A 22,199-nucleotide genomic window follows, 5' to 3' on the forward strand; every position below is an offset into this window, starting at 1 on the left:
CAGCATTTTGAAGCTATAACTTTCTATAAACTAGGAAGTTCTAAATAATTTTATTAATTTTTAAAGGGCAAATAAAATGGATCCAAACACAGTATACAACAGCCAGAAATCTAACATGGAAATTACAAGGATATATTCCATACAGAAAACATTCTTATATATGACACAATTAAAATTATTTAGTCATCCTTTCAGTTTTTACTTCTGCAAACCCAGACCAGGTTTCCCTAGGTACCTTCCCTTTTTCATTTATTAACATACACCGCTTGGAGGCTTGCACTACATTATTTCACACTGTCTATGCTTAACTACTTATTTAGCATCCAGAGTTGTATATTGATAGTTTAGATCTGTGGGCATCAACCTTGTGAAGCTTGATGCCCAAGGGTTGAATCAGGCCTCCAATCTCCTTGCACCTGTGTTTTCAGATCTGCGCATAGTGGATACGCGGGCGGAGGATGAAATTCAGACAGATGCACCCTGCTACTAAAGCCGGGGCGCACAAATGCAAGCCCCGGGGCGCCCCAAGCTAGTGGGAACCTACCAGGGCAGATGCACCCTCAATAGTGCGCATCTGGCTCGCTGCGTGTCCCCATTCGCTCCCCAGGCTGCAGCTCCGGCTCCCACCGCCCTCACCTGGGCTCCCCGCGGCTACCGGGCCGATCCCCTCCCCCTCCCGGATTCCAGCCGCCGCCGCCGCCACCACCCTTCAGCGCTCCACTCATTTGCATATTTTTACCTTTGTGGCCGAAGTGCAGCCAATCAGCGAGCGCGGCCGCGAGCGCAGCTCCCCCCCCCCCCCAACCCCACCCCCCAAGGAGGTGGCATAGCCGGCGTGAGGGCGCGTGAATTCCCAGCGCACTGCGGGCTCGAGCTGCCACCTGCCCAGCCGCTCGGACCGCAGGCACCAGCCCTCGGGCCCTCGCCGCTCCTGCCTGCGCTCGCTCGCTGCAGCCCCCTTCTCCAGCCGCGGCCAACGGCGCTGGCGAGATGGTTTGCGGCGGCTTCACCTGCTCCAAGAACTGTCTGTGCGCCCTCAACCTGCTCTACACGGTGAGTAGCTGCCGCCTCTCCCGGCCCAGCGCCAGCGCCAGCCTCGGGGGGCCCCGGGTGAGTGTAACGCCCCCGCTCGGAGGAGGAGGAGGGCGAGCAGCTCCCTGCTGGTCAGGCTGCCGCCTGCGGCTGCCACAGCCTCGCCGTCTGCAGCAGGAGAGGCTGGGGCGTCGCGCCGGTTCTTCTGCCTCCCCATTAGCCAGGGCACCGCCGGAGCCAGCTTGGATCCACAGCGAAACGGCTCCCCCTGCCTCCCCCGAGGAGCCTCCAGGGATCAGCAGCTGCTCCTGCCTGTGCAGCACCTGCAGGCAGAGCGGAAAGATCGGCCAGGGAGTTAAAGCACCGGCAGCTGCTGGGGTCTCCGTGTCCTGCTTGCTCACAGTCTCCCTGAAGGGGGAAGTCAGCCTTGAATCTTCTAAGAGACAGACAGGATTGTTTGACCACGCATCAGGCTTGGATAGGGATGGTGCAGAGATCTGTGTGTTCCTAGGGTTGGGGGAGGGAAGGAGCTGGGGTTGGCATGGGCATGTGAGCCTATCTTGTGGAGCAATAGTCTCCCAGGGTTCAGCAGAATCAGTCTGGTTGCTAATGCGAACTAACTAAACTGTTTTAAAAACCACCCTGTCATGGTGGTGTCTTGTAAACTGGAGCAACGTGTCTTGTTTCAGATCAAAATCCACCTTCCTCTCCTTGAGACGGGTGCTTATCGTGTTTAGTTAGTAACTGCTGACGCTGACCAGTGCACTTTAGGCTCTGGAAGGTGGTGTTCTCCCTCCCCCCCCCCTCAACTTCCACGTGACTAAATCATCTTGTGTCACCTGGACCTATTACCTTTAGTTTCTTATTATTATGTTATAAAACAAGGCAGACCAAGAAAGTGAGAAAAGAGCACCGCAAAGCCTGAATGTTGTTTGGTTAAAGTTGAGAATAAATGTGCTCACACCTTTTTTACTTAGAAAGATCTCCTTAGCCAGTCAAGGAACGAGGAAGGCTCCTTTTTTACATTTTTGCCATGGTGCTTAGTAAGGTGCTAAAAGAGGGCTCTTTGACATGATAACATATAAAACTTCTGTACTTGTATAGTATGTAGGCTCTGTAAAATATTTTATCTAGGCTGCACATATGAGCAAGTTGATTCAATAGACACTTGTACATGGGGGTGGGGAGGAAGGTATTAAAGAGCCTCCAGCTATTGAAGCAATAGGGGCTTAGAAATGCCTATAATAGCTTCATAAGTCAATTTCCTTTTTTAAAATGAGTAATATTTCAAAGAGTTGTTGTGTAGGGTACTGGCAGGAGGGGGAGGTATAAATTATTTTATTTTTTTACTGGATTTAAAAGTTGTATGTGCAAATGACTGACTCCCTGCAATGCTCAAATTTAAAAAACAACTCTCTAATTTTACCTTCACCTTCCCCTAAGCAGCTATTTCCAACATATAAAAGAAAACAAAATTTGCAACTATATTTTTATTATAAGGCCTTTTGGTGCAGAAACAGGGAGGAGTGTAGGGGGGTGATATAACTGTTTCCTTCCACAGATCTCCTAAAAATCTAAATTTAATTGTTATAGCGTGCATTTAATATTTTTGGTTACTTTAACGAACATTTGACAATAATATACGCAAAAGCCAGGTCAGCCTGGAAATCACTTTTGGAATCACCTCAAGTTCTGCATACTTGCACCTTTCTGGCGATAGCATCTTGTTCTCTAGAATCTCAGCTTTAATTTGACAAACAAAAGTAAGTTTCTAGCTGTTACAGATGTGAAGAAAACCTCAAATATGTAAGAGTGTAAACTGATGCAAAGATGTTTATCAGTCCAACATTGTTAACTGTACATTCCTCATGTAAGGGGGGAAAGAGAGAATCGCAGGTCTATACAATGTACTGAGTGACATCTCATTTTGGTGTCATGTCTGCAGTGGTGTTTGGAAGATAACTCCTACTTTCCTCCTCTTTTCCCTCCCCCTTCATCCCCCAGTCACGTAGTAGCCAAGCCCAAGGAGCCCTGCAGAACCTATGGGCAGATCAGCACCACCAAGGGAAAGCTGAGTTCAGAGAGCTATGTGATCATGGTTTAAACACCTGCACAGTCTAATGTGAGAAGGTTTCATTTTGACAACTTGCATTTTATTTTGTTTGTTTTGTGAAGAAGAGCATTGCCACCCCTATATCCCATCTGACCCCTGCTGGAAATGTAATTGTAGTTTTAAAAAAAACAAATGGGACTTCTCTTTACATTAGTGGTGGGCAACCTGTGGCACACAGCCCATCAGAGTAATCTGCTGGCAAACCACAGCCACTGGGAGCTGCAGACAGGACTGCAAATGTAAACACACACATTTCAGGTCCATGCTAATTTTTGAGGTATTTGCAGTTTCCTTTTTTAAAACCTGTTTTTCTCCTATTGCTATTCCATATGGTAAAATGACTGTCAAGTAGAAATATGTGTGTTTGTGTATAACAAAAAATATGCTGCTAATCTTTCAGTTGGTAATTGCACTAATATTAGCTTACATAAATGAGGATTTTCTTTAAGTAGATAGTCATTAAAGAGGAACTGATTAAGTAAAACTGTTGGTAGTTAATATCTTGTTTAATAAGTTTTATTGGAAGGGGAATATGTCCCAGTTAACAATCAAAAACTAAAAAGGTAGCTCCACTGTGAGGATTAGTTGAACTAAAGACCTGCTGACAACCATCCCACCAAAAACCACTTGTTTTATATCATCTGAGCAGCAGCCTAAACAGTTACATTTCTGCTGCTGCAGGAACTATAGGGACCCAACTTTGAAATTTTAAAAAAGTTTCAATATTGCAACTTTGATTTTTTAAAATTTATTGAATATGTTTTACTTAACTTACATATTTACTGTCGATATGGCTTCCTTTTTTTCCAAAGTATGTAATTTTAGCTAGTACAGAGCTGATTATGTAACTGCACCTTGTTAGATTAATCTAATCAATGGAAAATATCAAATACCTGATTAGAAAAATCTACAGTTCATATAGTAGTTTGCTGGTAATTGAGCTCACGTTTATCTACAGAGGGTATATAAAACTGTCTTATACTTTAGTATTACTTTGAAATTATGTCATGCTTTGCATACAACTATATATTTCTATAACACTGCCTGTCATGCTAATGGATTATGGTAACTACAGCTGCTGTAATTACTGGATTAATACCACCTCCTCTCTCTGTTTTTCAAAAGTGTTCCCTTTTCCTATCTCCCAGTATAACCTGAAAATAAAATTTGCTCTGGATGTCACACAAGATTTTGGATGAGGACAGAAATTCTCATATTGGGGAAGACAACCCTTTGCCAGCCTGGCTGTTAGTAAACCATTAGCCAAGTGGGAAGTGGACATACATCATGGGAAATATCTTCCAAAGCTAGTGAATCTGTCCCTTTATCCTTCTTCAAGGATTCCCTCTCTATAGGAGATCCTAGTGTAGCCAAGAAGAGTCACCATATCAGTTTCTTTGCCACTCCTCCCTTACCCATGGCACAGTGGGTTTTCCCATGGTAAACGGGGCAGGTCTGGGTATACCAATTTCTTGCTGTTTCAGTAGCTTCTTGGAGTCATGTGCTATCAGGCATAAGTTAAAGCAACCAGAGGACTGCTTTAACTCTGTGCCAGGATGGGACAAGTTCTTATGGGGTAATGGGTTAGTGCATAGTCTGTAGGAGAACAGAGCAGCAAATTTGAGTTAATATGAAAATGAATTTTGCAACCTGTGATGTAGATAAGCAGCTACTAAGTGACCACGCTACTTGTTTTTAATGGATTTTTAATAAAAAGTTTGGGAGTGCAGTGCCAAGACAGTAAGGGGAAGTTTATGCAGCAACCGCTTGTACTGAGCGGCCCTACTTCATCTCTTTGATATTCGTAGATATTCTGTTTTCCCATATTTAACACCTCCACCCAAGGTAACTTTTTGAAGGTAGCTTTATGAGATGGACTCAGTTTTTATGTCTATGCAAAATGATTATACAGAAGCTTCTAAATATTTAATACATATTCTTGTTAACCTAAACTAAATCATGTTGATCCATTGCATGGCTCTTGTCACCAGTTTCTTTGTGCACATTTGATAGTGCATAAAATTGGCTACAGAGGGCCTAGGAATATTTCTAAGATTCATGTGACAAACTTGGAAATTTCCTTGGCTTTACCATACATCAATCTATTACAAGGTTTATGTCAATTCCACTTCTTATTTAATTGTTTAACTGGTATGGAGACAGGCAACTTCCAGTGTTTATGGTTCCATATTAATAGCCTATTTATTAATTATTATATTTCATCTTAATAGCTCATGCAAATAACTTAAGCAGAGCATGGTGTCTGTATTTAGGTAGAGAGGTGCCAAAACATGAGATCAGACTTTACTTTGTGGTAGAAAGGCTGCTCAAGCAGGTAAAAAGTTAATCTCCATTGGCTTCTTGTTTTTGGTTTTGTTTTTAAGTGAAATCTGCAGTAAACTGCTAGTGGTAAATGCACTATGACCGTACTGCTGATGGTATAGGTTCTACTGACTCCACATACAGGTCTGGGGGAGCATGAATTGTGGCAAGAATTGTGGAGTTATTAGGACTTACCAGAAGCCTGCACTTTGGTATGGAAATTATGTAGGATTTTCAATAAATCATGGTTTTGTCTATATAGGCAACCATGCTAGAATTGTCTTTCTTGAGGAATCTCCAAATACTTGGATGAAACAAGAGGTGGTCAAAATAAGACCTCAGAATTTGGCTTTGATTTAACAGATGGGTGTAGGTTTGTGATGGTTTGCTTGCCTATTGCTGCTATATAGTCTTCTACACTTTGTGTGGTACTGTACTTTTGATGAGAGTTTGAAGAGAAGATTTGGTTGAGACACAAACAGGGCCGGCTCCAGACCCCAGCGTGCCAAGTGCGCGCGTGGGGTGGCGTACCGCGGGAGGGCGGCAGGTGGCTCCGGTGGACCTCCCGCAGGCATGCCTGCGGAGGGTCCGCTGGTCCCACGGCTTCGGTGGAGCATCCGCAGGCATGCCTGTGGGAGGTCCACTGGAGCCGCGGGACCGGCGACTGCCAGAGCGCCCCCCGCGGCGCGCCGCCCTGCTTGGGGCAGCGCAATTCCTAGAGCTGCCCCTGGTCACAAAAGGTGACTTTAGTTGTAACCAAGCAGTTGTTTGGTTAATAAACTTAAGGTCAAAATTTCAAAAGGGTTCACTAATTTTGTGTGCCTCGATATTTGGGAGTGGAGCATAAGACACACCTGGGCCAGACTTCTGCTGTACTATCCACCTCCTTTATGATGATATAAAGAGGGAGGAAACAGGTCTCTGAGAAATATCCTCGGTGTAAGGAAGTGATTGGTATGTAGCTGCCAGCACAGCTACAGGGGGGAAATCAAAAGTAGGTGAGAGGAGGGAGGGGCACGGAGTGCACTATAGTCTGGCCCTTCTGAACCAGCATAATTTAGAACACCCCTTAGGCTGGCCCCTAGCAAGGCCCAGAATATAGGAGGCACAAAGGTGGCTTAAAGATGCCTTTATGTTACCCCACTCTCCCATTCCTGCTGTGGAAAAGAACATGAGGACTGAGTCCTCCATTATTCTGAAAATATGGTACCAGGTGTCTCAAGTTGGCCACAGAAAACCAACAAAGATGAAAATACAGGCACCTAGATTTTCTAACAGTTCCAAAAAATGAATGGTTCTCTAACACCTGTATACTAAACATCAGAGACATTTTTGTTCCAATTCCTCTGAAAAGGAGATTATTCTTTCAGTTAAAAGCAGCAAACCCATCTTGCTCTGAACTAGAAAGTATTATACATAAGTAAGCTGGACTGTCATGCCAATGGCAGAACCGGCTCTTCTGACTTGCAGCATTCCTATCTCCTTTCACATATATTGCCTGTGTCACATCACAAAGTTGTTCAGTAACTAGGCTTTGATCACTCCTTTAGTTAAACAAGTGACCTACAGGTGAAATTTCCTGTTACCAATCCCCATGAGTCAACCAATCCTTTCATTATAGCTGCTTCAGTGCTCACACAAACTTTAATGGAGAGAAGTTTTTTCCAATATCATAGCTAAAGTCAGCATTACAGGTGGGCTACTATATAAATGAGATGGGAGGCTGCTCAATACCCCAAACCTCTATGGTGTGCTGTGACTTGGAGGTACATGCTGTAGGTTAGAGGACCCCAGAGTGGTGGGATGTGCCCCCCATGAGGGCATGGTGGGGTCTTTGGGGGGCACAGTAGGTTCAGGGCAGCCCTCATAGGGGAAGAGCACCACCCAGCCCCTCCTCACCCCGAGCTCTGCTTTGGCCCTGCCCCCAGCCACAGCCCTGGCTCAGTGCAGCTCTGCACCCAGCTGGGAGCCTGACTGCAACACTGCTTGTTCCAGCCGGGGCTGAGGCAGGGCTGGTCCAGGAGTGGAGCCCCACAGGGCCCCGGCTGCCGGCCCCCACTGCAGCCCATTTGCGACTCCGATCCTGCACCTGGCTGCAGCTTGGTCCCTGGCCCCGCTCCCAGCCTCAGCACCCTTACTCCAGCCACATCTCCCCTCCTCTTTTTTTCCCCACCCCCAGCTGCTCCCCGCTCTGAGGGGTAGGGGTTGTGGACAGGGATAAGAGGGGGGCACTGGTATAGGTGCTTCAGCAGGTAGCGCTAGCCCTGGTGGATCCCAATAGCCACTCAGACACGTGGCTAAGGGAAAAGGTATTTAGCTAGGACTGTCAGGAAAAAGAGGTAGCAGATATCTTTGGTACAGAGACTTAAGAAGTTACAGTTCAAAGTGAGCAAAAGTGGCTCTTGTTTGGGTCTTGTTTGGTATTTAGAGACTTATGCAAAGTCTATCTTTACCTCTTTGAACTTTTCATTGTCTTTCTTTATGAAAATCAATACAAAACAAATTCCCTACCTCCTCCAGAAAAAGGCCTTGAGAGATATTGGGCTGTTTGCCAATGTCATTCAGAGTGTTCCTCACTTAGTTTTATTCTAAGACTAGTTCAGTAAAATTAATTAATCTGGTGGCTTGGATTTTTCAACAGCATTGCATCCCCATGTCGATGCTGTTCAGAGTTAAAGTGGCCTTAGTTTGGCTTCTCTTAATTCACCTTGGAAGTGAATTCAACTAAACTGAATGAAGGCCACTTTAATTTGAATGAGAGTGTTCATACAGGAGTTTAATGTAGTTTAACTAACCCATTTCAAGTTCACACCTTAATTAGTTTGGATTACTTTTCCTGTATGTCCCCCTGTAGACAAGCCCACTAGTCAACCCGAATTAGACTAGTGACATAGTGGATTTTTATATGTCACAAATAGCATTTTGGAGCCTGTGTGATTTTTGAACTTCCATAGTGGGACTTCTGAAAATCCCAATAGGTGCCTAAATACCTTTAAAAATGGCCCTGGGTAACTACATTGGAACTGAGGCTGGGTTGGAAATCTTTTGTTTGGGGTTGTAGAGGCGGCACAAAGGTGTCTTCCTGTAAATTTGTTTAACTGAAAATTGAAAGCCACATGTAGTGCTCAGATTGCATTTATGTGATTAGTAAAATCAAATAGTTGTACTAGGCAAAACACTTACAGCTGCACTTAATTACAAAACTCAATTACTTTTGGCAAGGCCAGAAGTGAGCTCTCCCTCCCCCCCCCCCCACTTTTTTTTTTCTTTGCAGCTTGTCATCGTTTGTTTAGGGCGCTGATTATTTGTAGTCTACTTCCCTCCTTCATATTCCACCCTTGATCTAACTATCCTGGAGTTTTTTCTGGCTCCAACACTTTTCTTTGTGTTAGAGTGAAAACAGGAAAGGCTGGACCTTCCTGCTCATAAAACAATATCTCTAATAAACTGGCTGAACCACAATCTGCATTTTCAGAACACCATCCTTTGAAAGGAAGGAGACTGCTTACTGAGATCGTTTTGAATTTGTTGTGATTATTAGAGTAGTCTTTACTTCATAGTAAAGCTGATTTCCCAAAGGAACATTCCTCAAGGACAAGACTCCTGACTGTTTGTTTTTGCTGTCTGCAGTATTTGACACGCATCATATTTGCATTTGATCTCTGTAAATGTGTGTTGTCCCAACATCAACAATTCAGAAAATGTTGAAGATTAACACTGGTGTAGTGGTGATTGGATTATATGTCTAGAAAGTAGGATATTTTTTTCCAACCTGTTCACATAGCAACGGAGCCAAGTATATCCTGTTTCTTTAAATAGACCTTGCATTTCTCACAAGGTATTTGGAACTCCTAATTTATTTCTCAATCTGTGGTATAAAGCTGTTAATCCTTGTTTCAGATGCATGTTCAACTCTGTTTTAATCCCCATTGTTATATTGGCGTCTCTGGTATGAGACGTTGGTCTTAAACTGGGGATGGAATGTGTTGGAATATTCACAATATTGAAAGATAAATGTACACTTTAAATTATGAACAAGAGAACTTTCTACAGGCGCTTATTTTAAAATTGCTAACCTCACTTTTTGGACTTTTGTTTTTCAGTTATGAGTGGGGGAAAGATGTATCCTCTTTTAATGGCAGGAAACATTAGTGCTAGGAGCACTAGCAATCTAGACCATTTTTTGTTTACATACTAATTGTCTTTTTTTTTTTTTTTCCCCTCCTCCCCGGTAGCTGGTCAGCCTGCTGCTGATTGGAATTGCAGCATGGGGTATCGGCTTTGGCCTCATTTCTAGTTTCCGAGTAGTTGGTGTGGTAGTTGCAGTGGGGATCTTTCTGTTCCTTATTGCTCTGGTTGGACTGATTGGGGCAGTCAAACACCATCAGGTGTTACTCTTCTTTGTATCCTTTGATTGGGAATTTACAAACACAAGTTGTGGTGGTATGGGGGGGGGAGGGAGTTGTGTGTGTGTGTGGGGGGGGGTTGTATTAAAGTAATTCCTCATTGTGCTAGATGCTATACAAACAAAGAACAAACATGTGTCCCAACGCTCCTTCCCAATTTGTGCCACAAAATTAGTTCTCCATAATGCTCCCCTTCATCCACTGTAGATTTCTTTAAACCTCTTGCTTCCTTTTCATTTGTATGATGAAAATGTTACTTCTGTCAAGGGCTCATCTACATCACATCTATAACAGTCGCAGGAGACTTTTACTGCATGTTTGTCCCCTGACCTAATTACAACACAGTTCTAACTCTAGATTAAAGTAAACTCAACTGTGTTGTGGTGGAGTCAGATGACAGTCCTGGTATAACAGGTTTCCCTGAATTTATTATAGGAAAATTTAGATATTTCTCAAGCACCAATTGGGTTTTTGGATCTCTATGAAGCGGGTGACGCATATTTAATTCAGCATCCTTTTTGTTTTCATTCACATCTAGTCCTTTGTCAGCCCGAATTAGAATTGAGCATGTGAGACACTTTCTCGGGGTGCCCAGGACTGAGAGTCTCCTTGTTACCCTCCTGCCTCACTGAGAGGAAGACTTTCCAGTGCTTAACAGGGTGTCAGCTCCCTAACACCACTAACCACAATCTCCACAGGTTAACAATAGGTGTATCCAAGCCCCCGGGAAACATCCCCCTGCAGCATCCAGCCCCTCTAACTGGACACCTACAGAAATTACCAGATTTCCTGTCCCCAAAGTAACAATATACACACAGTTTGTCTGATACAGTTCAGGAGCAGGTCCTTGATAACATCACTGAGATATATTTATAGTAAAAACAATCTTAAGTTTATTATCAAAAGCCGCGACCCAAGACAGTGAGTAAGGCTGACAAGTGGAAACAGAAATGGTTACATATAAAACAAAAAGTATAACACAATCCTTAGAGTCGAACCTTAACTTTAAAAAGCTAAAATCCTTGTCTAAAGCAGTTACCCACCTAAAGCAATCTTCCAGCATCACCAATCAACAAGACTAGGATTCCACTGTTTTTGGCACTTCAGTGAAGGATAAAAAACGTGTCCTCTTGCTGCTTTGTTACACCCCCAAATCTACGTTTTTTTGTCCGTAGAGTCGGAATGACCCCTGTGGTTTACTCCCTAGTGTGCTGGTTCCATGGTGCTTTCACATCTTTGTGTTGATGTTGTGTGCCAACCGACTTCCATTGTGTTGGCTTAAAATGCTTACTTACAATGCAGACAGGTGAAGCTACATCTTTGTCTGACAAAACCTGTTTGTCAGACCTACATGGGTCACAGATTCTAAAATATAATTTCAGTACATAGATACATCCTAAATATCACCCACCCATACATCTCAAAATGATTAAGATGATCAGTAGGACATACGCTTTTATTAGATACTTCACTTGATCCTCTTTGGATATATACTATGAAAGCAGTGTGGTGGGTGTAGTGAGTTTGTCCGGCCTGATAGCAGTTGCTGTTACAGATCAGTGAACCCTTTGTCAGATGGCACCAAGAGGTTCTTGGGGTCACAGCATGGACTTTGTCTAATGCTATTGACAACGTGCCGTGTTGACGCTATGTAAGTAGTTTATGGTGATTCCCTCCATGGTTAAATCTTGATAATAGTATTTAGCTTTCATTCTGGGGTTGGCGAGGGTGGGTAAAGATTCATCAACTCCAACTTTATTTTTCATTAGTGGACTGCACCCAAAAATCAAAGAGTGACTTTTAATTTTGCTAATACAGTAGTTCAGTTTCCAGAAAGATACAAATCTGTCAATGAACGTCAGAAAACTAATTACAAACTTTCAAAATTTGCCTCTTCAATATTTAAAAATAAAGGTTTTTCCTTTCAGAATGATGCATTTTAAAAAACAGATTTAAGAAAACAAGAGATGTTAAGATCCTGTATTGTAATAGTATCTCTCCTGTGTACGTTTTTTTTTTTTTGTTTGTTTGTTTTTTTTTGGTGCAGGTTCAGGTTACTTTCTGTAAGAAGGTGAGACTCTGAGTCATGGAAGGAAAAAGAATGTTTGAACAAAGGGTGCTGCCTACCCACTAAGACTGCCTGGAAAATTAACTGCTTTGTGTACAGGAAATCTGTCATTTAAACCCTTACTAACTTTGAGTCTGGGACTAGCAATGGGAGTATGGAACTTTCCACTTCTAGGTCAGCTGTCTGATGAAAATTATTGCAAACAGTCCTCTGCATCACAAAAAATATTGCTGATCTAAATTTGCAACCTTGTTAACAAGGTCAGCAGATAAATGTTCTCTGAGGCAGGGACTTTTTTTCTTTGTTTCATCTGTAAAGCACTTAGCATGGCTGGGTCCTGATCCATTAGTCAGGTTCCTGGGTGTTGCTATAATACAAATAGATTAAATAGGCATTAAAAGGCAAGTAGACATGCCCTGTTTTGGCTAGATATTTTTCCATTCTGTCCAATGTATTGCAGCAGAGTTATGGCTTGCTATTTTCTCTCCAAACATACCTTTTTGTCAATTTTGAATATTTTTTTCTTTAGACAACCTCTAGGAGCCTCTCCTGTAGTACACAGAAGGCCATAGGTTATACCAGGGTGGATTTGATTACATCAATTTAATTTAAATCATGATTTAAATCACTAGTCAGGAAGACTCAATTTAATCATGGTTTTCTACATAAAAGTGCATTCTTGTTGGTTGTTATAACCTTAATACATATTCTTCATAACTCAGAGATGTAGGTTTCATTTTTAGAAGGTACACACTATACATTTTTAAAGTGATTTATTTTGAAAACTTCTCAGATTAGTTTTACAGCTATACCAGAAAATGAATGATTGTTTGGTTATTTCATTTACCAAAGGTAATTGAAGCAGATATTTCTGAAGTCATTGGGAGGTGAACTATCTCCAATTCAACAGGTTAATCATTAATATTTGGAGGATTTTCTTGCCATGCTGTATTAGGAGGAGAACATTACCAGACAGATAGTTAAATTGTTTTATTTAACTAAAACAACATTAAGTATTCTGGATTTTTTTTCTTCAACAGCAAACATATAATATTTTAACAAAACAAGCATATGTCCCTCGCTTCTCACATTTATCTCCAGACTTCTTCTTGTCCAGATCTATTCTGCCCACAACAGTCTTCTATTCATTGAACTTTTTGAAACTTCTTACTTTTAGAGAGAGGTAAGGGATTGACTCTGTGTACACAAATTTTGCAGAGGGACAATAGAGTTGAGGTCTGTTATTTCTCACCTCTTTTATTTTATTTATTTTATTTGAAAACATTTTTACTGTTAACAAGCATGTTACCTGAGGGGGGAGACATCCACAGTTTGAGAACCACAGACCTAAGCATCTCTGATGGTATCTTCTTGACTGAGCACTGAGTCCCAATGGGTAGATAGATTATTTAGGTTAATCTTTCTATACAGAAGCCCGTGGAACCCCATAAGATTGGGTCCCTAATCCACGATCTATTGGAACTCATTTACAAGATTTTTCTTAAACATTACATGAATATATTGTCTCATACTATAGAATTAGAATTTATAACCCCTATTCCATGGGATCTTTAAAATCATGTGACCTTGTAGAAAACAAACACAAAGCATTGCAATTTTTTTCTTTTAAACTTGTATCATAAAGCATTGTCTGGTTGAGCTCTTACTTATTACTTCCAAAAGATGGCCAAGCCCTCCCATTTAGATGCTCAATAGTTTTTATATTCTTAAGCACCATTTATGTACATACACTGATACCTCGGTATAATGCCACCCGATATAACGCACATTTGGATATAATGCGGTAAAGCAGTGCTCGGGGGGGGGGGGGCAGGGCTGAGCACTCCGATGGATCAAAGCAAGTTCAATATGACACGGTTTCACCTATAACGCAGTAAGATTTTTGGGCTCCCGAGGACAGCGTTATATCGAGGCAGAGGTGTACTTGACTCTGCATGTAACTGTTAAGCACATGCTTTGCTTACCTAAAATTCCTTTGAAAATTTAACCTTAACTGTTTTTTCTTCAGTACATGATTATTCTCTTGCTAGTGTTCATTGTCCAGTTTTCAGTCTCCTGTGCTTGTTTGGCATTGAACAAAGATCAGCAGGTAAGAAATTTCTTCTGAATTTTCAGTTGAACAAAAATGTTGTGTTGTAGATAGTTTTGAGCTATGTACTGCTGCCTAGACAAGTTTGATCAAACTGTAGTATGCATAGTATAGTATATTGATTGTATTATATCTATAAAGGATGATGGGGACCTTCTTCACATGCTTTATTAAGCTAAGGACTACTGCAAAATCAGTGCTCAGTGTCAGCTTCCTAGGAGGAAGCTTATGCCGTTTATATTATGACTCTAGTACTTTTAGACTTTCCTGGTTACATTTCTGTTCTCAAGTATGTCAGTTATGTGATGTGAAGTTCAGCAACTTGAAGCAAGCTGAACTAATATGCACTAATCTAAATTGAAGATAACAGCAAAGGAGACTAACACTGAATTACTTTGTGTATAAAAAACATTTCTATATAATAAAATGAATAATCCAAAAACTATGGCTATTATAGGTATATTCAGTCCAATCCGTTACACCTTAAATCAAATAGGGTTTACATGCTTTGCTTATCTCCTTCCTCTATCCACAAAAGTCAGATAATTGACCCCCTGCTTAGTGACTGTCTAGTAGTACACTGGCATATGGAACCAGCCCCATCCCCTGGCAGGGGCGGCTCTACAAATTTGGCCGCCCCAAGCAATCATGCCCGGGAGGCGCCCCCGAGCCGCGGGAGCAGCGGACCTGCCGCGGCCATGACTGCGGAGGGTCCGCTGGTCGCGCGGCTCAGCTGGACCTCCCGCAGCTGCGGACGGTTCGCGGGTCCGGCGGCTCCGGTGGACCTGCCGCAGTCATGCCTGCGGGAGGTCCAGCCGAGCCGCCGGACCAGCGAACCGTCCGCAGTCATGCCTGCGGCAGGTCCGGTCGTCCCGGGGCTCCGGTGGACCTCCCGCAGGCATGACTGCGGCAGGTCCACCGGCCCAATCTGCCGCCCCCCCCGGGAAAGGGCCGCCCCAGGCGGGTGCTTGCCCCACTGGGCTCTAGAGCCGCCCCTGTCCCCTGGGCACGCAGTCTGCCTCTAAGAGCCAGTCTCTTTTTTTTTTTGTTTTGTTTAAGTTTATACCCTGTTTGAACTGCTAGACTTCACAAATCTGTGCCATTTATTAAAGGTTACCTCCTTGATTCAACTTCATTTCTATAGCCCAGCTTTGTAACCTAGTGAGGTTTACACAGTGGATAAGATGTTATCAAGCATAGTTTGTGCAGGAGCTACTGATGACAGTGATCACACCTCTCAATGTGGGGGGAAAAAACCAGGGACAGCTGTCATGGGATAAAGGGGGGTATGTGGCAGGGCTTTGATTGATGGCTGTGTGTGAGGTGAAAGTAGGAAAGTTGCTCCCTTTGTTCTCTTCCTCACCTTTGCACCCACCCTTTCTGAAAGCTTTTCATCTTGAATTCATTGATTTTTGAAGGCCAGAAGGGACCACTGTGATCCTCTAGTTTGACCTCCTGTATAGCACAGGCCATAAACTTCCCCAAAATAATTCCTAGAGCATCTCTTTTAGAAAAACATCCAGTTGTGATTTAAAAATGGTCAGTGATGGAGAATCCACTGCAACCCTTGGTAAATTGTTCCAAAGATTAATTACTCTCACTGTTAAAAATGTACCTTATTTCTAGTCTGAATTTGTGTAGCTTCAACTTCCAGCTGTTGGATTATGTTTATACCTTTTGTCTGCTAGATTGAAGAGACCATTATTAAATATTTGTTCTCCATGTAGGTACTTATAGACTGAATTGAAACCCCTTAGCCTTCTCTTTGTTAAGCTAAATAGATAGACTCAAGAAGCTCAATCACTATAAGGCGTGTTTTTTCTAATCCTTTAATCATTCTCGTGGCTATTCTCTGAACCCTGTCTAATTTATCAACATCCTTCTTGAATTGTGGGCACCAGAACTGGACACAGTATTCCAGCAGCAGTCACACCAGTGCCAAATATAGAGGTAAAGTAACCTATTTGAGGTTTCCCCCATTTATGCATCCCAAGATCATATTAGCACTCTTGGCCACAGCATCACACTGAGAGCTCATGTTCAGCTTCTCTACCACAACCCCCAAATCTCTTTCAGAGTCACGATTTCCCAAGATAGTCCCCCATCCTGTAAGTATGGCCTACGTTGTTTGTTCCCACATGTATACATTTACATTTAGCCATATTAAAATGGATATTTTTTGCTTGTGCCTAGTTTGCCAAGTGATCTAGATCACTCTGAATCAGTAATCTATCCTTGTCCTTATTTACCACTGCCCCAATTTTAGTGTCATCTGAAAACTTTATCAGTGATTTTTGTGTTTCAGGTCATTGATAAAACTGTTAAGTAGTGTAGGGTCAAGAACGGACCCATGCAGGACACCACTGGAAACAAACCCACTTGATGACAATTCCCTTTTCACAGTTATATTTTGAGACCTCTGTTAGCATCTATGAAATTGATTTAAAAACAGGCTATGTTAATCAAAATGTCATGTCTAAGTATATTACATCAACGCTATCACCTTTATCCAAATTTGTAATATCAAAAACAGATGTCAGGTTAGTTTGATAGGATCTGTTTGCCAGAAACCCATGTTGATTAGCATTAATTTTATTATTTTCCTTTAGTTCTTTATTAATAGAGTCCTGTATCAGCCGCTCCATTATCTTGCCTGGGATTGATGCAAGGCTGACATACCTTTAATTACCTTGGTCATGCTGTTTAGCCTCCTTTAAAATTGGGAAAACATTAGCTTTCTTCCAGTTTTCTGGAACTTCCCTGGGGCTAACTCAGTGCTACTGTAATTACTACAGCTTCTGGCTAACTTCCTGCTGTGGAGGAACAAGAGTATCCGTGCTAGGTCCTAGCTCCAGCAAACTTGCCCATTACATTTACTATGTTTTACTCTATGTTGGATTTTATGGAACATCTTCAGTTAGTGCCTCTTAACTTTTAGCATTAGTATCTGACACAATTCAATCACCCGTCAGCAGCAGCAGGGCGTGAATAAGGGCATGGTAACTAGATGATCAGCCACGCACAGTGTTGGTCACAGTAAAACCAGTGTTTCACTAAAATCTGGTTAATGAGAGATCTGAACATAAGAATGGCCATATTGGGTCAGACCAACCAGATCTAGCCCAGTATCCTGTCTTCTGACAGTGGCCAATGCCAGGTCCCCCAGAGGGAATGAACAGAAAAGGTAATCATCAGGTGATCCATCCCCTGTCACCCATTCCCAGCTTCTGGCAAACAGAGGCTAGGGACACCATCCCTGCCCATGCTGGCTAATAGCCATTGATGGACCTATTCTCCATGAATTTATCTAGTTCTTTTTTGAACCCTGTTATAATCTTGGCCTTCACAACATCCTCTGGCAAGACATTCCACAGGTTGACTACGTGTTGTGTGGAAAAAATACTTCCTTTTGTTTTGTTTTAAACCTGCTGCCTATTAAAATTCACCTTGCCACTTGGCTGGTGATACAACTGTAGATCTGAAAAAGAGTGGTGATAATCCATTAGGACTGTGAACCTTATATACTGGATATTTTTCTTGCTTTAGCTATTTGGGCTATTTGTACACTATATTCATGATATTTGCTTGTTTTAGACTGTAAATATATCAGGGTGGGGCTGTGTCTGTGGGTATCGTGTACTATGTGGACACCAATGAAATACAAAAAACAAGGGTAGCATTTATTAAATGATGTATGTGTTAACTTGTCTTGTAGCGCCAACTTCTAGAGGTTGGATGGAACAACACAAAGAGTGCTAGAGAAGATATTGAGAGGAATCTAAACTGTTGTGGTTTCAAAAACTTCAATTCAAGTGAAACCTGCTCTGCTGTAAGTAGATTACTGAGTTATAACTTTTGTTACTTTCACTCATTCTTTTCTAGAGAAGTGTGCAACCATATTGCCATTGCTTGGCAGCTTAAGTAGATCACATTTACAGGAATACTGTATAGTTTGAAAAATCATTATCGAAAACACAAGACAGAAATTTGTATCAATTCATTTTATGGTACTTACCTCTTTCGTACTCAAGCACTTTGAGATCTTCTGATTGAAAAGCATGACATAGGAATCAAGTATTATTTACAGTCCAATTTATTAAAAATGCCAGTCTTGGACAAAACTAAGCCATCTAAAGACTAGGTGCCTCTGGCTAGCTTCCCATGTTTGTGCTACATTTTTGATAATCTAAAAGCTGTAATTTCTTCTGTTACAGGCTTGTGTTAAAGTTAACCAGTGTGTAACATGTGAATCTATAATAGAAGAATATTCAGGAATGGTACTGAGATTTGTAGGTGGCATAGGACTCTTCTTCAGTTTCACTGAGGTGAGTGCACTTTAGCATAATTGTTTCCAAAAAAAAAAAAGTCCGGTGTATTAGGAATTTACTACAGAAATTTCTAACACTATTATTCAACATCCATTTAACTTTTCTGACTAGCAACTCAAGCAGAATGGATAGCGAACAGACACTGTCAAGAGGCAGGTTTGTAGATACTCAGCACTGGTCTCTAATCTTTAGTACGTATGGTAGCCATACCTTTCAAGTTACATTGTTAATACTGTAGGTAAATGGATAAGCAATAATTGTAGATATTGGTGTGGTCATAGGGAAGTATGTGCCAACACCGCACACGTTGTATATGGAGGTTTTTTTCCTTGTTGCTAGAATGAATCCTCTCGCAAGATATGTCCTCCCACTAGTAATGAAGGGACTTGTGGGGTTTTCTTGTGATTTAAGTGCCAGTGCAAGCATGTCCTGAACTTACATAAAATTTACACATGCATCACAACACTTGGGAAAATATTTTGTTCTTTAAACCAGATGCCTGGGGCCAGGGGGAGATAAAAGCACTGCTAAGTGTCTCTTCTTCTTTTGCAGATTTTGGGAGTTTGGCTGACTTATAGATACAGGAACCAAAAAGATTCTCGTGCAAACCCTAGTGCATTTCTTTGATTGGAAAATTTCTCAAGGACTGAATCTTTTTTTCCAGTTGAAATATGAATTCTCTAGCAATTGGCACTTCTGCATGCTAAGGATCTGAAAGAAAATGATTTTCCTACATGGAGATGTTTGAGCTTGTTATCTTTAGTTTCCCATCTTCACCTCTGCATTCTCTATCTGGAAATAGATATATCTATTCTGTAGCTGAAAAGAATCTGAACAGTTCTGAGATGGTTAAATAACTGTTGGATCACAACAATTCCTGAAGTCTACTGTTTCAAGTTAGTTTTATTGCCTTTCTTAGTGGGTTTGTTTGTTTGTTTGTTTGTTCCCAACCAAACCACAAAAAAATACAACCAACATATATTCTGACATTACCACTTTCTTGTGTGGTGTGTGTGTGTGTGTTTTTTTTAATACAAAAAACCACAAACAGATGCATCATTTTAATGGAAAAAGTATGTTGAATGCCGGTAGGGTGAAATACAGTAAATTTGTTTTTTCTATTGAATCACTGTTTCCCATTCTGCTGTGTGGGTTTAAATAATAGAGAACATCTGAAATATTTAAACTTATCAACCCTTTATTTCGTTTCGTTTCTTTAGATAAATTCAAGATACCATTTTAGATCATGGATATAAACATATGTTAAATGACTTCTATAGGCTTTAGTTTTGACATCTTTAGAATTGCATTTAAAGGGAATAAAAATATTTTTTCATATTTGTATCTAAGCAATTGAGAATAATGAGGAAAACCATGAAAATTAACCTATTGATATTAATTTTAAAAGTACTTTAAAAAAGAAACTTTCTTGATAGATGAATGAACCTGGTACTAAGACAATATCAGAACTGTTATTGATCCATTTTGTTAGTGTAACAAATTTTGATTTGATGTCCAAAGATTTCTTATAAAACTATTTTTTACAGGTAGTTTAAATTCATTGTTGTAATAACTTATAAAAGTGTGATACTGACATTCATTGTCAAACCTGACCCACCTTCATCCTTCAGTATCTATTTAAAATACTTGATTTGAAATGTAATTGTAAAAAATATCATTGTGTCATTTTTGGTAGTTTAATAAAAATAATAATAATAAAAGTGCTTGTACAGGAATGCTCTCTAAAACTTCAGAAGAAATCATTGGCCTTGACCAAGTTGTTCATATGCTAAAATAGATACACTGTCTGACACCGTGCACTAGATGATTAGAAGACCTAATCTTTGAAGTGCATGATATGTTTTTAGCATGCAGTCTTTTCTCTGAATTATGATTAAATGTTGTCATGTCTTCAGTGAAGGATTTCAATAGAGCTGCCCCTCTTGGCTGAAATTCCTCCTCTTCTCCTTGTATGACACTCAACATGAAAAATTGGGAAGATGCACAAAATGAATATTTAGGAGAGCAGCTACAGAAGAGCGCAGGCAGCACAGGTTGGAGAGTGTGAGGAAACAAGTATAATGTGGGTTGGGGTGGGATTTTTGAAGGGCCTTCACTGAATAGGAGATAACTGAACTTAGTGTAGTAAGCAGGTGCTCAGGTACAGAGGTGATAAGACCCATATAGGCATCCATATGCTCAGTTTTTTTCTAAACTGAGATTGCATAAGGATATCTAGGTGGAGATTTGAGATGGGACAGAAGGGAGAAGCATTAAGAACTTCATGTACAGAGCTGCAGAGAAGAAGTTATTTGCAGTGCACAAGTTTTTTATTCATTCTACAAAACCCAGCACCGTGCTACATATACTTGAGTGCAGTCTGACATTTTATCTATTAGCTCAGGTGCGGAGGGGTGTGTGCATACTTAAAGGCAAACCTCTCTTTTTATAGAGCACTCCAGTAAGAAGGTGGAAACAAGTGGCTTTGGGAGACCTATTATTGCAAAAGCAGCATTATAAGTTAATAAGATACTGTCAAGAAGGGCTTATAATTTAAGGGTCAGTTTACACTAGGAAAATGGTTGGCAGCAAAGCCCTCTTTCAGCTGGTCCTAAACTGTTTTTTGGCTTAGCTACAGCAGTAGCACAACCATTTTTAATACCACTTCAGAGGGGAGTCAGCAGATGGCTGTTTTTCAGCAACAGGTTAATTTCCGTATGTAGCCGGAATCCATATTTTAGAGAGAACACAGCTAATAATAAATGAGAGGAATGCTGGGAATGTGAAGGTTACAATAAAAGTATGTAGTTGCTCCCATTTGTGATTGTTTGTTTTTTTACAATTCTTGCTTCATGGTAGTGCTTTAAGTAATGTTGCTTACTCTTAGTTGTATTCTTCCATAACTGTGGTGACTGAAACCATGTAATGTAGGTTTCCTGAGAGACTAGCAATTTGCCAAATCATGAGACTTTATCACAAGACTTGCAATATTTCGTGGTGGTTTATTTTTTGTGTGGGTTTTTTATTGAAGCTTCTGTAATTACAAGAGAATCCCTTCATCATTATATAAAAAAGTTTCTATCTCTGGGGGTTGTGGAGGAAAGTCTGAAAACTAGGGCTATCAAATTAATGATTAATTGTGCTGCTAAACAATAGAATACCATTTGCTTAAATATTTTTGGATGTCTTCTACATTTTCAAATACATTGATTTCAGTTACACAGAATACAAAGTGTACAGTGCTCACTTTATATTTTTATTACAAATATTTTCACCCAATACCAATACTGTAGTGCAATCTCTTTATCATGAAAGTTGAACTTATAACTGTAGAATCAAAAATAAAACAATCTAGAACTTTCAGGCCTAGATCTGGTTCAGCCAATTGCTAAGACACAAGTTTGTTTACATATGCAGGAGATAATGTTGCTGGCTTCTTGTTTACAATGTCACCTGAAAGTGAACAGGCATTTGGATGGCACTGTTGTAGATGGTGTCACAACATATTTACATGCCAGATGTGCAAGTATGTCCCTTCCTCCTTCAGCAACCATTCCAGAGGATGTGTCCATGCTGTTAATGGGTTCTGCTCTATAACAATCCAAAACAGTGCAGACGGATGCATTTTCATCATCTGAGTCAATTGCTACCAGCAGAAGATTGATTTTCTTTTTTGGTGGTTCAGGTTCTGTAGTTTCTGCATCTCTTGACTACTGTGTCTCAGAACTGTCTATTTACAGCAGTTGGGACTAATAATGTCCTAAAGTAGTGCCACCCACCTTCAAATCTACTTGCAAGCTATCAGCAGTAGTACCTCCTG

The 22,199-nt window shown here is 41.1% G+C and overlaps 1 protein-coding gene across 1 annotated transcript; it reads left to right on the forward strand.

Annotated features, from left to right (window-relative positions):
* Positions 1–843: 843 nt before the first annotated feature.
* Positions 844–20,115, forward strand: TSPAN13 (tetraspanin 13). Its single transcript, XM_039527813.1, has 6 exons — positions 844–1,053; positions 9,703–9,870; positions 13,971–14,051; positions 17,767–17,880; positions 18,266–18,376; positions 18,932–20,115. The coding sequence occupies exons 1-6, from the start codon at positions 991–993 to the stop codon at positions 19,004–19,006; spliced, it is 612 nt and encodes a 203-aa protein (XP_039383747.1). The 5' UTR covers positions 844–990; the 3' UTR covers positions 19,007–20,115.
* Positions 20,116–22,199: the final 2,084 nt, after the last annotated feature.

The sequence above is a fragment of the Mauremys reevesii genome, linkage group 2 (assembly GCF_016161935.1).
Source record: "Mauremys reevesii isolate NIE-2019 linkage group 2, ASM1616193v1, whole genome shotgun sequence".
In the NCBI taxonomy this organism is placed as follows: domain Eukaryota; kingdom Metazoa; phylum Chordata; order Testudines; family Geoemydidae; genus Mauremys; species Mauremys reevesii.

What these genes read in the sequence shown, in the direction of transcription:
- TSPAN13 (XM_039527813.1), top strand. Translation starts at nt 991, where the DNA reads ATGGTTTGCGGCGGCTTCACCTGCTCCAAGAACTGTCTGTGCGCCCTC. An exon ending in ATCAGGTGTTACTCTTCTTT is followed by an intron (nt 9,871 to 13,970) that starts GTATCCTTTGAT and finishes TTTTTTCTTCAG; the next exon opens with TACATGATTATTCTCTTGCT. An exon ending in CATTGAACAAAGATCAGCAG is followed by an intron (nt 14,052 to 17,766) that starts GTAAGAAATTTC and finishes CTTGTCTTGTAG; the next exon opens with CGCCAACTTCTAGAGGTTGG.